At 43.2% G+C, this 14,275-nt stretch overlaps 1 protein-coding gene across 5 annotated transcripts in view; it reads left to right on the top strand.

The window, feature by feature from the left end:
* The first annotated feature begins 1,199 nt into the window (after nt 1–1,199).
* The window catches only part of KIF13A (kinesin family member 13A), a 218,361-nt gene continuing 205,285 nt past the window's right edge, over nt 1,200–14,275 (top strand). For all 5 annotated transcript variants that reach the window (XM_079935515.1, XM_079935517.1, XM_079935514.1 and 2 more), the window contains exons 1-2: nt 1,200–1,390; nt 1,658–1,748. In XM_079935515.1, coding sequence (XP_079791641.1) covers nt 1,336–1,390; nt 1,658–1,748 — 146 coding nt within the window. In that variant the 5' untranslated portion in view covers nt 1,200–1,335. The remainder of the gene's footprint in view (nt 1,391–1,657; nt 1,749–14,275) is intronic.

The raw sequence follows: 14,275 nt of genomic DNA, 5'->3' as shown, positions 1-14,275 counted from the left end.
TTTCTTAGGTATTCAAGGCTTTCATGATATGACAGGGAAGGTGATGGTGTCAAGCCCATACTTGGCACCTATTGGAGACAGAATTAAACCTCATAGCACCTGCCAGCAGTCTAGTCATACCTGACTCGGGGCTGTTTTTCCCGCCACAGAGTGTGTGTCTGTGGCACAGGATGCATGACTTTATTCATGTTTTTGTGTGTCCTCCACAGCACTTTGCACACAGTTGGTCCCCAATACAACTTCCAGTGACCTTGTGAATGATTGAATTTCTACACTTAAGCAAATTGGAAAGATTTCCCCAGATCTAAACTCGGGATTTTAGACTTGGGTACGCTTCAACATGCCCGGCTCCCAGTAAGCGCCCAAGAAGCACTTGTTGAACCGCACAGAAGAAATCAGATCCCCCGGTTCCGCCCTGGCAGCGAGGTGGGCCTATGGCAGGACGACGGAAGCCATGGCTATTAAATTCTTATGTAAGAGTGAATGACCCTCCAGCCCACTTGACAGCTCTCCCTCAAGAAAAGTGCAAGGGCAGGGGAAGGAAGTGAGAGCAGTCCTTGCAAACACACACTCTTTCGGTGGCAGAGGCACAGATTGATTTCCAGCCTCGGTTCACCACACGCATCTGAAAATGCATCTGCGCGCTCCGTGCGGTGCCGGGCGGGCGGAGGGGGCGGCGTGCCGGCATTTCGGTTGAGGCGTATTTCATTCCGTGGGTAAGGCCTGCCCACCCGGCACGCCCAAGAGCTCTGGGGCTGCGGTGACAGCGGCCCCACAAGGTGACTCGAGTTCAAGGCGGTACCCGTGGGGTCCCCGCCGGCGCGGGTGCAGGCCGGGCCCGGAGAAACCGGGCGCCCCGCCCCGGACTGCAGCGGCCCCCAGCGCCGCGCCGCTCGCCGTCCCCTCCGGGTTCCGCTGGGTGCCGCGCGCCGCCGGGCCGAGCCTCCCCGAGCCGCGGGGGCGCGGGCGCGGCGAGGCGCGGAAGATGGCGGCGCGGCCGGGCCCGGGGCGGCCGCGAGGGGCCGCGGCGCTCTGCGGTCGGCTGGGCCGGCGCGGCTAGAGCGGCGCCTGGGCCCGGGCGGCGCGGCCTCCTCCCCGCCCGCCGCCGCCGCCGCCGCCGCGCCCCGCCCCGCGCGCCCGCCCGCGCGCCCGCCCCTCCCCGGGCCGCGGCCGTGCCCCGCGTCGCGCTCCCCCGGGATGGCCCGCGCGCCTCGGCGCTGCCTTACGGAGCATACGGCGGAGCAGCGGCGGCGGCCGCGCTCGGGGGGCGCGCGGCTGCGGCGGCGGCGGCGCCGCGCGTGAGGGGCCGCCTCGGGCCGAGCGGGCGCCGCCAACATGTCGGATACCAAGGTAAAAGTTGCCGTCCGGGTCCGGCCCCTGAACCGACGAGGTGAGGAGCTTTCCGCTCGTTTTCGTTTGTGGTCGGGATGAGGGCGGGGGCAACTTTGGAAACTGCGGGGCCGCGGGGCTGGACCGGCGGGAGCGGAGCCGGAGCGCCGGGGCGGAGGCGGCGCCCGCACCGGCCGCGGGGACCCGGTGCGCCGGCTCCCGGCTCCGGGCTCGGCCGCCTCCCGGGGGAGTCCCGCGCGGCGCGCAGAGGCGGGCTGCGGGCACGGATGCTCGGCTTGGCAACGTTCGTTTTCCCTTTTGCTTTCAGAACTGGAACTGAACACCAAGTGCGTGGTGGAGATGGAAGGGAATCAAACGGTCCTGCACCCTCCTCCTTCTAACACCAAACAGGGAGAAAGGTAAAGCGGGTGCCGAGAGGGCGGGCAGGAGGGTGCAGCCCCGCTGCCTCCTGCAAGTTTGAGCCAGGAAAATGGGAGTGCTCTTGCCTATTGTTAGGAGGACGGCTTCAAGTTTGTCGCACGCTCCTGTCTGAAGCTGTTGCATGTCCAAGTTCCTCTCTCTCCTCCCTCTGCCCCCCTCCCCCTTGTCCCCTCCCATCTAGAGCGGCATCAAGGCAGGGCACCCCGGCCTGAACCAGGACCAGTCCGCTGTGTCCCCGGCCGGCTTCGAGGGCGCCGGATGGGACCCTAGAGATGATTAGTCCAATAGCCACATTTTACAGATGAGAAAACTGAGGCCTGAGGCGAGCAAGTGACCACCCCAAGGCCTAGTTCGTGGAACCCAGTGCCCCTGGTTCTTTCCATCACTGTACTGTTTGCTTTACTTGGCAGAATTGTTAAGGAACTTTGTGTGTGAAATGGGGGGTGGGAGGGAACACCTCCGCACAATAAAGCAGAACAGTTTTGTACGATGCAGGCTCAGGCCTGGACCATTTAAGATCTATTTTTTTGTTGGTGCTGAGTTGAGATAATGCCTGAATGTAATGCGCGAATTTCGATTTTCGAGGAAACAAAAGTAGTGCCTGGAGCTGTGTAGACACTGGGGGGATGTTTAAAAGGGGCTGCATTTACTAGATGGCAACATTTGCATTTGAAAAGTGGTAACTGTTGGATCCTTATTAATTCTGCTCTATTCCACGCAACAGTATGGGAAAATGCCCTAAAATAATTTGAATATTTGGCATTTTTTTGGTAAGCCCCTGAGAAGAAAACGGTTGGAATTCATTCAGTATAGCAATACAGTAGCTTATAAAAATAGGAAAGAGAAATCAGGGAGATCTGACAAAATTAATTCCTCTCTGATGAGAGTTTGTGTTTCTAAAAGTCACCTGTTGATTGATGTGTTACAATTTAGTGATTTTTTTGTTGTTGTTCTTCAGAGATTTTTTTCACTAAAGAGAGACTCTGAAGTAGGGTTTGTTACTTTATCGCTAAAGGAAGCAACTGCCTTCATTCTATAATCATGCGGTGTTCAGGCATAGTTTTACTAAATTTGGGGGGGAGAAATTATCAGGAGGTAAGTTTGGGGATTCTTTGCTTTTTGTGCTGAGGCTAGAAATTTTTATCCAATGTGCAAACATTCTGCTTCCTGTAGCAGATTGTTATGGCTATTGTAAATAGCTGAGTTGTATTTAAAATATGTTAAATACTTTTCAGTAATGGATGTATCCTTGAATAATACTTTTAGATACATTTTAGAGATTTATAGGATTTTAGATACATTTATAGCAATGTAGTTGTGTATTTCTTAGTGATAGTAAGTAAACTCATTGAGTAAATTAAGATATTTACAGATTAAATTAGTCACCCACATCACCAACATTTCCCAACCCCCCCCCCCCCCAACCTGAATATTGTTTGAGAAAAAAATTCTGCTGGGTCAGAGTCTTCAAAGCTGTCTAGGAAACAGGTAGAATGTTAACTCCTTTTATGTAGCTGTGGCTTCTGTTTCCCTTGCTGGTTTGACACCTGCTCCTTGTCACTCTTAACCATCAGGAGTGTTACTGTTAGCTACTATTTAATGAAATGAAGCTTTGTCATTTGTGGGCAGACACAGATTTAGTGTTGTGGAATTTGGATAGAAATTACAACTGTAGATGGTTGGAACTGCTAAATAATCAATTGATCATTTTTAGGGCCACCACTGCGGTTACTAATCAGCATCTTTTAAGTAATGATTTGAAGGGTGACTTTGGGATTTATCCATCTGCTTGCTTCTTGGAATAGCCCCTTATCTGGAACTATAAGAATAGCACTGAAACATGGGTGTTCTCTTGTTCTGACCTCCTGACAGATATGATTCTTTGAGTGGTGGATGGGCCCTTTCTGTGGGATTCTGCCTGGGTACCTGTCATTCAGTTTACAGACACACTGGGAGGAGTGAACACAGCAGTGCTGCTTGCAGGTTAGGATTACTGTCTTTGCAAGGAGGGAGACACCAAATGCATTTTGATTTTCATTAGGCAGCTTGGTTTTATGTTTCTCCAGTGGGTCTTCCCTTAAAGCAACAGTGCACTTAAAAATAGAAACAGTTCCTCCCTTGGGTTCTGGGTTGATTAATTGCAACAACGCTTCATGTTATGTTTGCAATTCATTTCTATCATTTGTTTTGGATAGAGCTCAGAGCAAGGCAAGACTATTATTTTTCTTACCTAGAAGTCCAAGGTTTGAAGTGTAAGAAGTTTTAAATTAATATTGGCAAACCTGTGTCAAATTGAAAATCACTTTTTTTTTCTGAATATTGCAAGAAATTACTAATGTATTAACCATGGTTGGAATTTTAAGTTACTGGGTGAAAGCTTCCACTCCTACCAGTAAAAACAAACAAGAGTGCATTGGTTTCCAGGAAAAGAAACAGATAGGCTTAGCTTTCATGATTTTCCCCCTTTATGGAATCAAAGCCAAAACTACATGTTAAGGACTAAAAGATCACAGGTCTTCTGAGGTTAAAGATGTTTGTTTTGGTTCTGAAATTCTAAGATTATAATACACCACAGAGGTCCAGGTTAATAGTTGATGTGTTTATCAATCACCATTCTGAAACATTAAGACATATATGAATGTATTTCTTAAAATACCATTGCATTACCATGCAGGAGACATTTATGAAGTTCAGATCATGCTGGTACCATGCTTAGCTCAGGGGATCCAAAGATCACTACGGACCCATTGCCTGTGCCAGAGACTCTCACCTTTGAGAGACGTGGGACAACAGGGGAAAAAATAATTAAAATATAATGTGGTAGATTATGTAGATTACACTTTTCCCACTGTATATACCGTATCATTTGGAAATTACCTGTTTGCTCTTCTGTCTCCTCTCCTCTCCTTGAGGCTTTGAGATCCGGGAAGGCAGGTACCTTGTCCTACTGACTTTTGTGTCCCGTGTTTCCAAACAGCATCTGGCACATAGCAGGCCCTCAGCAAATGTCTGCAGTGTGATGGTTTGCAGTGTGATGGGTGTGCTGAGGAGGGGCTGTGGATGTGACCCGGGGTCCTGGCATTCTGCAAAGACAGGTGGCATTTGTGCCTGTCACGTGGGTGCTAAGAGTACAGGTTCACTTTTTCAAGATCGGGAGAAAGTCTTTTGTCAAAGTGAAAGCACACCTGCCTCAAATTACTTATGGGTGATTGTGTGTGCGTGCGTGCAGGATGTGGCATAGGGTGCGGAAGCCAGGCAATTCATGAAGGGAGAACAGAATGAGAACCCCTAATTTGCCAAAATAGGTAATAGTGTTTTTTTTTGCGGTACGCGGCCCTCTCACTGTCGTGGCCTCTCCCGTTACGGAGCACAGGCTCCGGACGCGCAGGCTCAGCGGCCATGGCTTACGGGCCCAGCCGCTCCGCGGCATGCGGGATCTTCCCGGCCCGGGGCACGAACCCGCGTCACCTGCATTGGCAGGCGGACTCTCAACCGCTGTGCCACCAGGGAAGCCTGGTAATAGTTTTAAAATCAAAGTAGAAGCAGATGTACAGTGCAAAGCCTTCCTCTCACCCTGGTTGTCATCCCTACTCTTCCCATCCCCTCACCTGTCCAAAAAGTAACCACAGTCATTAACTTCTCATGCATATTTTCAAATACACACACATTTTATATATATATATATTTCCACAAATATCTTTTCTATAATTAAATACCAGTATATTGACTCCTTCATATTTTTTTATTTTTTAATATCCTGTATGGGTGGTAGTAGTGGTTTTAAAAATATACATACCCATGTGTATATGAATCTGATCTTTATAACTTTTAAGAAGTGACGCTTTATTATGAGAGTATAATGGAACTTGCTTTCTGCAGACGTGTTTGTTCTTATTTTAAATCATTTTAAAGTAAGTGAATTGTAGGGTAAGCATCCAAAGCAATGTGCATATGTCAGTATAACCTAGCTAAGTTAAAAGAAAAATTGGACTAAATTTAGGGTTTTAGTAAAAGAGCATCAAAGTTTTAACTTGCCCAATTTTTCCATACTGCAAGGTGGGTAGTGTAGCTTTTAAAGTGTATGAGGGTGGGTCGGTGGAAGAAAACTACATCTTGGTCGACTGCATCTATACTTTCTAGTTTATGCATTATATGTTGCAAGTTTTTGATCGTTTCTTCCACCAGGCTGGCTTCCACTGCTATTCCAAAGTTGTCTAGGATGGTTCCTTCTGCTCGAGTATATCCGTAGACTGGAAATTTAAAAATTAGTTAAAATCATATAAAATGAAAAAGATCCATCACCTAAGAAGCAGTAATATTCCACATTATCTGATTGACTTTGAGTTTTATTGTGTTTTCTGTGTTGTTACTCTTCTCTCTGGTTCAAATATTACAAAGTTGATTGTAAGAAAGCAGAGTATTTAGATTTCAGTAATATAGGAGTGAGCATTCTTCATGCATGTTATCAGTGGCATTTTAAAGAGTGTCACAATGGAATATTTTCATTAGCTGTCAACGTTTTCCATTTCTTTGCTTTACAATAAAGATAGATTGTCACCTCTCACTTTAAAAGACAGGACTAAAAGTAATTACAATGCTGTATAGATAGTAATTTTAAAATTATTTTGTTCACAGTTAAACATACATTTTACATTATGCACTGTTGTGTGTACGTATATGAAGGTTCATGAAAAAATTTACTATGTGCAATGTCTCTGTTATTTTCTACCACCTTTTCTTTTATAAAGGGAACTTTATTTTTATTTATTTATTTTTGGCTGCGTTGGGTCTTCGTTGCTGCGTGGGCTTTCTCTAGTTGTGGCGAGCAGGGGCTACTCTTCATTGCGCCGTATGGGCTTCTCATTGCGGTGGCTTTTCTCATTGTGGAGCACTGGCTCGTGGCGCGCAGTCTTCAGTAGTTGTGGCTCGAGGGCTCTAGAGCGCAGGCTCAGTAGTTGTGGCACACGGGCTTAGTTGCTCCACGGCATGGGGGATCTTCCTGGACCATGGCTTGAACCTGTGTCCCCTGCATTGGCAGGCGGATTCTTAACCACTACGCCACCAGGGAAGCCCTACCTGGTTTTGTTTTAATTCATTTTAGAAATGATGGTTGTGACTTACAGAATTAATTTCACAACCCGCTAAATGGTCACAAGTTTATAATTTGAAAAATACAAGTTTAATGGTTAAGAGGTTGGGTTCTGCATACATATATTTGTATATATATTTTAAAATCAGTGTAATAGTTTGAAGTGTGAAGTAGTTTTATAATTTATAAAGGCTATGGTTTAAAAAGAAGAATCCTCTTCATTTTTAGTCCCAGAGGCAGCCACATATAGTGATTTTAGCTTATTCTTTTGGGATTTCCCTCCATATTTCTGAGTAACATGCTGGTAGTGCTAGTTTTTAATTCGTTCTCTCTGTTTCCTTTCTGTGCCTTATTCTCACCCCATCCCCGAATTCTCCCCATCCCCCGTTTTCCCAATATAGTTATATAATGTATCAGTATTTAGTGCTTCCATTATTTAAATGACTGTATAGAACATTATTTACAGTTGAGCCATGTCTCTTCCATGATTTCTCCTATCATACAACACTTTTTGTTTTCCCTGGAGTTAATAAATGTTTTAATTTTTTTCCTTTCTCTCTAATTTGCTTCTTTTTTATGTACTTACCCTTAATTCAACTTTTAAATTATCTCTCCCTTGCCCACATCTCCTTTCAAGACATTTGGATATTATCAAGTGCTCTCTTGATTTCATCTTCTTAGAGACATTTCTCCTTGATCCTTCTAACATGTTCCTTTATGAACTGGTAACCTTCTCTGCCTGATATAGCTGTCATCCTGGGGTTCCTGTCACACCATTCTGAGAATTCCTTTTATTTCTCTTCTGTGTGGAATCTGTTTTTCTGTTTCCTTTTTCTTTCTTGGTTTACTGTCTCAATTTTGTAGAGCATATCCTTTGGTAGCTTCCTGAGAAAGAATGTTTGGGAAGTAAGGGGTTTTAAAACCATGAAAATATCTTCATTCCACCCACTTACCTCGTTAATAGTTTGGATGGGTATCAAATTCTATTTTGAAGATATTGTTGCTTTAATGTCTTCTAGCTTCCAGTGTTTCTCTTGAGAAGTCCAAAGCTATTTGGATTTCTAATCCTTTAGACGTGACCTAGATTTTCCCTTTCTGGAATCCTATAGAATATTTTCTTCCCCATTTTTGTGAAATCACAATGGTGGGCCTTTTGGACCTGGAAACTTGCATCCTTCAGTTCTGAAAAAAAAATATTGAATTAATTCATTAGCAAACACTTTTTTAAATTTACTCAGTTCTTTTCTGGAACACTTATTTGGACATGGGGTTTCCTGAACTGGTCCTCTAATTACTTTATTTTTCCTTTCTACTTTTTTTTTTTTTTTTTTTTGGTGGTACGCGGGCCTCTCACTGCTGTTGCCTCTCCCGTTGCGGAGCACAGGCTCCGGACGCGCAGGCCCAGCTGCCATGGCTCACGGGCCCAGCCGCTCCGCGGAATGTGGGATCTTCCTGAACCGGGGCATGAACCCGTGTCCCCTGCATCGGCAGGCGGACCCTCAACCACTGCGTCACCAGGGAAGCCCTCCTTTCTACTTTTTATCTCTTGTTTTTATTCAACCTTCTGGGAGATTTCATCCACTTTATCTTTCAACCCTATGTTTAATTTTTATTATATTTTTCATTTCCAAGAACTCTTATAGTCTTTTTTTTGTTTGTTTTAAAAATAGCATCCTATGCTTGTTTTCTAGTTGTGGCATTTTTTATGTCTTTCTGAGGACACTAATGATAGTTTCCTCTATATAGTCGGTCTTTTTTTTTTTTTTTTAGTGCATAGTTTTGTTGGTGTTGGTGTCTGTCTTTTATGTTGAATCTCAAATGTATAGATTTTGGGCTTTCTCTAGGACAAGGACTATATATGATTTATCTTTGTGTTCTTAGGGCCTAGATTCAAGAATGCCCAGCACACAGAAAGCATTTTGTAAATTCTCTTTGTTGTTTTAAAAAAATGATTATTAATAAACGGTTCTGTCAACTCCCTTTTCTTTTTAGCTTCCAACAATAGAAATAAAAATGCTTTTCTTTTTCTTAAGAGCACGTGTAAATGCTAGAATTAATGGTAGTAGCTGCCTTATACAACTCTTAGCTGCCCACGTTAATGAAGATAATCAGTGTAGTCAGTACAAAAGCTGGAAAAATAAGAGAAATCCTGTTTTTGTATCACTATTGCAAAAATTTTAGTTAGGAGATTTTTTTTTTTGTCATCATTAATTTTAAAATATGTATGCTTGTTGGGCTGGGGAAATTTTTCAAAATGATACCAAACTGGCCAGTTTATCATCCTACCACTTGGCTGCTTCTGGCAAAATCTAGTTAGAGATAAGTGGATAACTTGGATTGTTTCCAATTTTCAATAAAATTACACATGCTGTGCACTCATATTTTAAAGAAATTTATAGGCCTTCCCTGGTGGCGCAGTGGTTAAGAATCCGCCTGCCAGTGTAGGGGACACAGGTTCAAGCCCTGGTCTGGGAAGATCCCACATGCTGTGGAACAACTAAGCCCGTGTGCCACAACCACTGAGCCTGTACTCTAGAGCCTGCGAGCCACAACTACTGAGCCCACGCACCACAGCTACTGAAGCCTGCACGCCTGGAGCCTGTGCTCCACAGCCAGAGAAGCCACCGCAGTGAGAAGCTCGTGCACTGCAGCAAAGAGTAGCCCCTGCTCACCGCAACTAGAGAAAGCCCGCATGTAGCAACGAAGACCCAACACAGACAAAAATAATTTTTAAAAAAAAGAACTTTATAAGAAAAAGTCTTTCACACATAGTAAGCTTTCTGAAGACATCAAGGTCTCTCAGTTATTCAACTACAGTTACCCTTTCTCAAATCTTCCCTGGAGCTATTTAGAGTTTAAAGGAGTTTGGAGAACATTACTGGCAAATGAAACGGAGAAACCAACAAGACATACAGAAACGCTCAGAAAGAGAACTTTGTACCTTCACAACATAGGAAATGAAGTTTACTAACAACACAGCTGTCAATAAAGGAAGTATGCTAAAATTCACATTAAAACAATCAAGAGTTGATTTATATGGGATTCAAGAGCTATCTTTTCAAAGATTACACAGTATTTCTGGGAATTTGGATTTGCAAATATAAGAAGAAAATATGAGAAATTCTTCCTTGGAAAATTAGTTTATTTGGCATTTTACCACCCAACAACTATGTGGAAACTAAATAAGCATGGGAAAAATGTCAAGTTTTCACATCTCTAAAATTTTATTGTAAAAATGAGTAATTCTTTTATTTGATTGTAAGATCTAAGGTTAAAAAAAGAAAAGTAGAGAGGAGAAATTCTTGGAGACTCTCAGAATTAGGTGGACAACCAGTCCAAGCCTCATCTTTTGCTTGAATGCAGTCTTGATTTCATTTTACTATGAGATGAACAATTCAGTGAATCATTGATGAAGCAGTAGAACTGTTTTACCAAATCATTCTTGAAATGAACTTTTCACGTCAAAGCGCAATTGTATCTTTTAAAAAGATTGCTTCCTTAGATACTCTAAAATGTTTTATAAGAAGCATGACAGAAATTTAAAAGGGGGGGTGGTGGCAGGGGGAAGGTGTCATTGTCTGGGCAAACCTAACAAATCCATTATTCTTATTTTTCCCCTTTCTTCATTTTGTCCTTGTCCATATAATATAAATATTTGTAATTACAATTTTGTGTTTTGCTTTTCTCGCATTTATATTTTGTCATGCAACATAGTTTTCATAATTATAATAATTGAGTAGTTGGTTGAGTTTCATAATTTTAAACCATATTTCTATATTTCTGGACCTGAAAGTTGTTCCTCTTAATGATTGTAAATAACTGAGAGCATCTTCGAGGAACTTTTTAAGAATCCTTTGCTAATTGCAAGGCATTTCTTCCCAAGCAAGCTTGCTACTACAAAAATACATCTTTGAAATTGCATGACAACATATATTGCATGACATAAATTGCATGACAACATACTCCCTTATATTATAGTGGAGTTAACGTTGATAAATTTCAGATTTAAGTATGAGCTAGGTCATGGAAAAAATGATTTTGTGTGGACAGTAACAACCCAGGGGTTCTCACACTTAAGAGTGCGTCAGGGGACTTCCCTGGTGGTCCGGTGGTTAAGAATCTGTATTCCAATGAAGGGGATGCGGGTTCAATCCCTGGTCAGGGAACTAAGATCTCACATGGCATGGGGCAACTAAGCTCACATGCTGCAACTACTGAGCCCTCCTGCCACAACTACTGAGCCCGTGTGCCACAACTAGAGAAAAAGCCCGCATGCCACAATGAAGAGCCCACGTGCTGCAACTAAGATCCGATGCAGCCAAATAAATAAATGTCAAAAAAAGAAAAAAACAGTCCCACCCAAAAGGTTCTGATCCAGTAGCTTGGCTTGAGAATTTGCATTTCTAACCAGGTTCGCAGGTGATGCTGATGCTGTTAGCTCCGGACCAAGCTTCGAGAATCACTGCTTTAGACCAGGACTGTCCAATAGAATTTTCTGTGATGATGGAAATGTTCTACACATCTGCTGTCCTATATGGTAACCACTGGCCATGCATGATTACTGAGCACTTGAAATGTGGCTAGTGCAACCAAAGAACTGAATTTTAAATTTTATTTCATTTTCATTAGTTTAAATTTAACCTGCAGATGGCTACTGTATTGGACAGTAGGGGTCCTGACATGGTTCTAAACTTTGGTTGCACATTAGAATCACCTGGGGGACTTTAGAAATCGATGCCTGGGTCCTACCCCCAGCGTTTCTGGCTTAATTGGGCTGTAGTGGCACCTTAGGCATTGGGATTTTTAGCCGCTTTCCAGATGTCCCAGTTAGGATTGTTGTTTAACAAATCATCCCTAAAGTTAGTGGTCTGAAACCACCATTTTTTAATGCCCCTGGCCTCTGTGGGTCAGGAATTTGGACAAAGTAGATATGACTTGTCTCTGCTTCTCATTGTCTGGGGTCTCATCTTGAAGACTAGAAATCTGAGGGTGTAGTCATCGGAGGGCTTGACCGGGTTGGATGTCGGAGGTAGTTAACACACATGGTTGGTAGTTGATTCTCATGTGTAGTGAAGGTTGACAAACACTGATCTAGTTTAATAAAGCAGGTTTTAAAGCCCAGTTTCACAGCTTGTCCTTTGGTTTATTTTACCATCCTGATTGTGATCATGTATGCAAATTCTCATAACCATTAACGTTCTCAAAACTAAAGTCTGAAAGCCTCATAAAATCAGCCTAAATATTTACCTTATTAAGGCGACTTATGGAACTTTAATAGGGTCTTCGTATTATTATGAAAGTTAAGCCTCACAAATAAATTCTCTCCCATTTGAGAAAAGCCTCCTATTCTCTATCCAGGTGTATTTAATCAAAATACCTCTTCTTATTTGCTTTTACTTAAATTGTGGCAGAGGGGGAAGGAATTACCTCGATTATCTAGATGCAGGGTACTTGCCTATCCTTCAGCTGACTCCTCCACCTGACTTCTTGGGAAGCACAGGTTTCTCAGCTTTCTAATGGCCTGTGGACCACAATTCCCTGCTTCAGGCCTTGGAACTATGTGGCAGTCCCAACCTCAACTCCTGAACCATTGCAGAGCCCTAGGGACCCCATCTGTGTGGAGGCTCAGGACGGTGTGATGACTGGATGCTGCAGGGTTCTGCCACTAACGTGGTCTGTATCCTTGAGCTAGCCATGAACACTTCATCATCTGTCAAACTGCGGGCTAAACTACGTAACCGGTAAGTTTTTTAAGCTCTAAAATTTAGATTTATCCCAACTATACTTACGTGTAGAGTTGAATCAAATAGAGTAATAGGTAACACTTACAGGGGCTGAAATGGGTTGGGTTGTAATTTACTTCTTGTCAGAGTGTGAGGAAAACCGGGGAGGAAGGGTCACTGTTCTTGGGAGGCTCTGTTTGCCTGCAGTAGCTGATGCGAGAATTGAAGGTGTCAAGTGAAGTAAGACAGCCACTAGCTCCAGATAGCTGAAGCCATTATCAGCTAGCGGGGGAGCCTGGGTTCCTTACAGACATTTCTACATGCCTCCTGTTTCAGCTAGGACAGCAGCTTTTATACGTGCCTACAGGGCATTATAAATCTTCTGATTTGGTCCTTTCAATTAGTTTTTATCTTGTACAGTTGTGTTCTTTTGGGGAACCAGTGATTTTTAAGCTGGTCTTGCAGGCATACAGCTGTTTTATGTGATAAGTCTGTATGTATGGTGGTGGAGAAATGACATTTCCAGAGCTGTTAGCCTAAAACTTACTTGGGCAGTTTGTTTTGTTTCTGAGGGTTCTGTTATAACCTAACCAAAAGTGTGGTTAATTCCCAATATTTCTTATCTTCAACTGTGAGATGAATTCTGTTTAGTAAGAAAGAGAGAGAGAGAGAAAGAAAGGGGGAAAGAGAGAAAGGGGGAGAGAGTGAGAGTGTTTCCTTTAGGGTTTGTGTCCTCTTACCCATTCTTTTGAAAGCAGAGTGGAGTTATTGATTCTCTCTGACCCTTTAGAGTCTGGTCTGTAGGTGTGATGAGCTTTGGTACTGTTAGAAGAGGTGTGAGGAAAGCATCTGTGTGCCGTTGCCTTGAGGGAAGAAGTTCGGAGCCTTGTTTTTTTTAAAGACAGGGAACAGGAAGGAAGGCTTTGAGGAAAGGGAAGCTTTACCCTTTGTTGTTGGCTCTTTGTATTGTCTAGAAGAGACACTCCCTAGATTGTACACCCACCATGAATGACCACAACTATTCATGTATCTCAAGCTGGGAGCCTCAGGGGAAAATCAGAAAGGGCAAAACCATGCTGAACTGCTCAGGCATTCTGTTGCAATATTGAGTGGATTTATCCCCAATTTTGGAAGGGTCATGCAGTAAACCCTCATGTAGTTTATTGAGCAGATTAATAAGCCTTTAAACATACTTACACTTTGTAGTTTAATAAAAGAAGTCCTCAGAATTGATGCTTTGTGTGCCCACCTATCTATAATCCCAGCTCAGTAGAGGATGTGTCAAGATGTAGAGCTGAACTTGTAACTGCTCTTTTTAAAATTGGATAACAAACTGTTAGCGTTTTTTGTTTTGTTTTGTCTTTTGCTCTCTATCTTTAATGACTTCTATTTAGATTGTTAATTAAAGTTTAGTATTCCCTGTACAAATTGTAACAGGGGATGGTTACATTATCGTGTTAAGAAAGAGCCTTAAAATTACTGTTTCCAGGGTAATGCTTTGAGTAAGGAGGAAGGAGTGTGGTAGGGGAAGCTTATCAAGATAATGGTGTTAAATTTGAGCAGCCTTATCCAGTTTTAAACATCTGCCTTTTTGATCTAGAGTTACTGTAACAAACAGGTAACATTAGCATGGTAATGTAACTAAGTTTGTTTTGTTTTGTTTTTGTTTTTGAAGCCTTTAAGTTTTGCTGGC

Source organism: Stenella coeruleoalba (genome assembly GCF_951394435.1).
Source record: "Stenella coeruleoalba genome assembly, chromosome: 10".
Lineage (NCBI taxonomy): Eukaryota > Metazoa > Chordata > Mammalia > Artiodactyla > Delphinidae > Stenella > Stenella coeruleoalba.
This window is presented reverse-complemented; position numbering and strand designations above follow the sequence as displayed.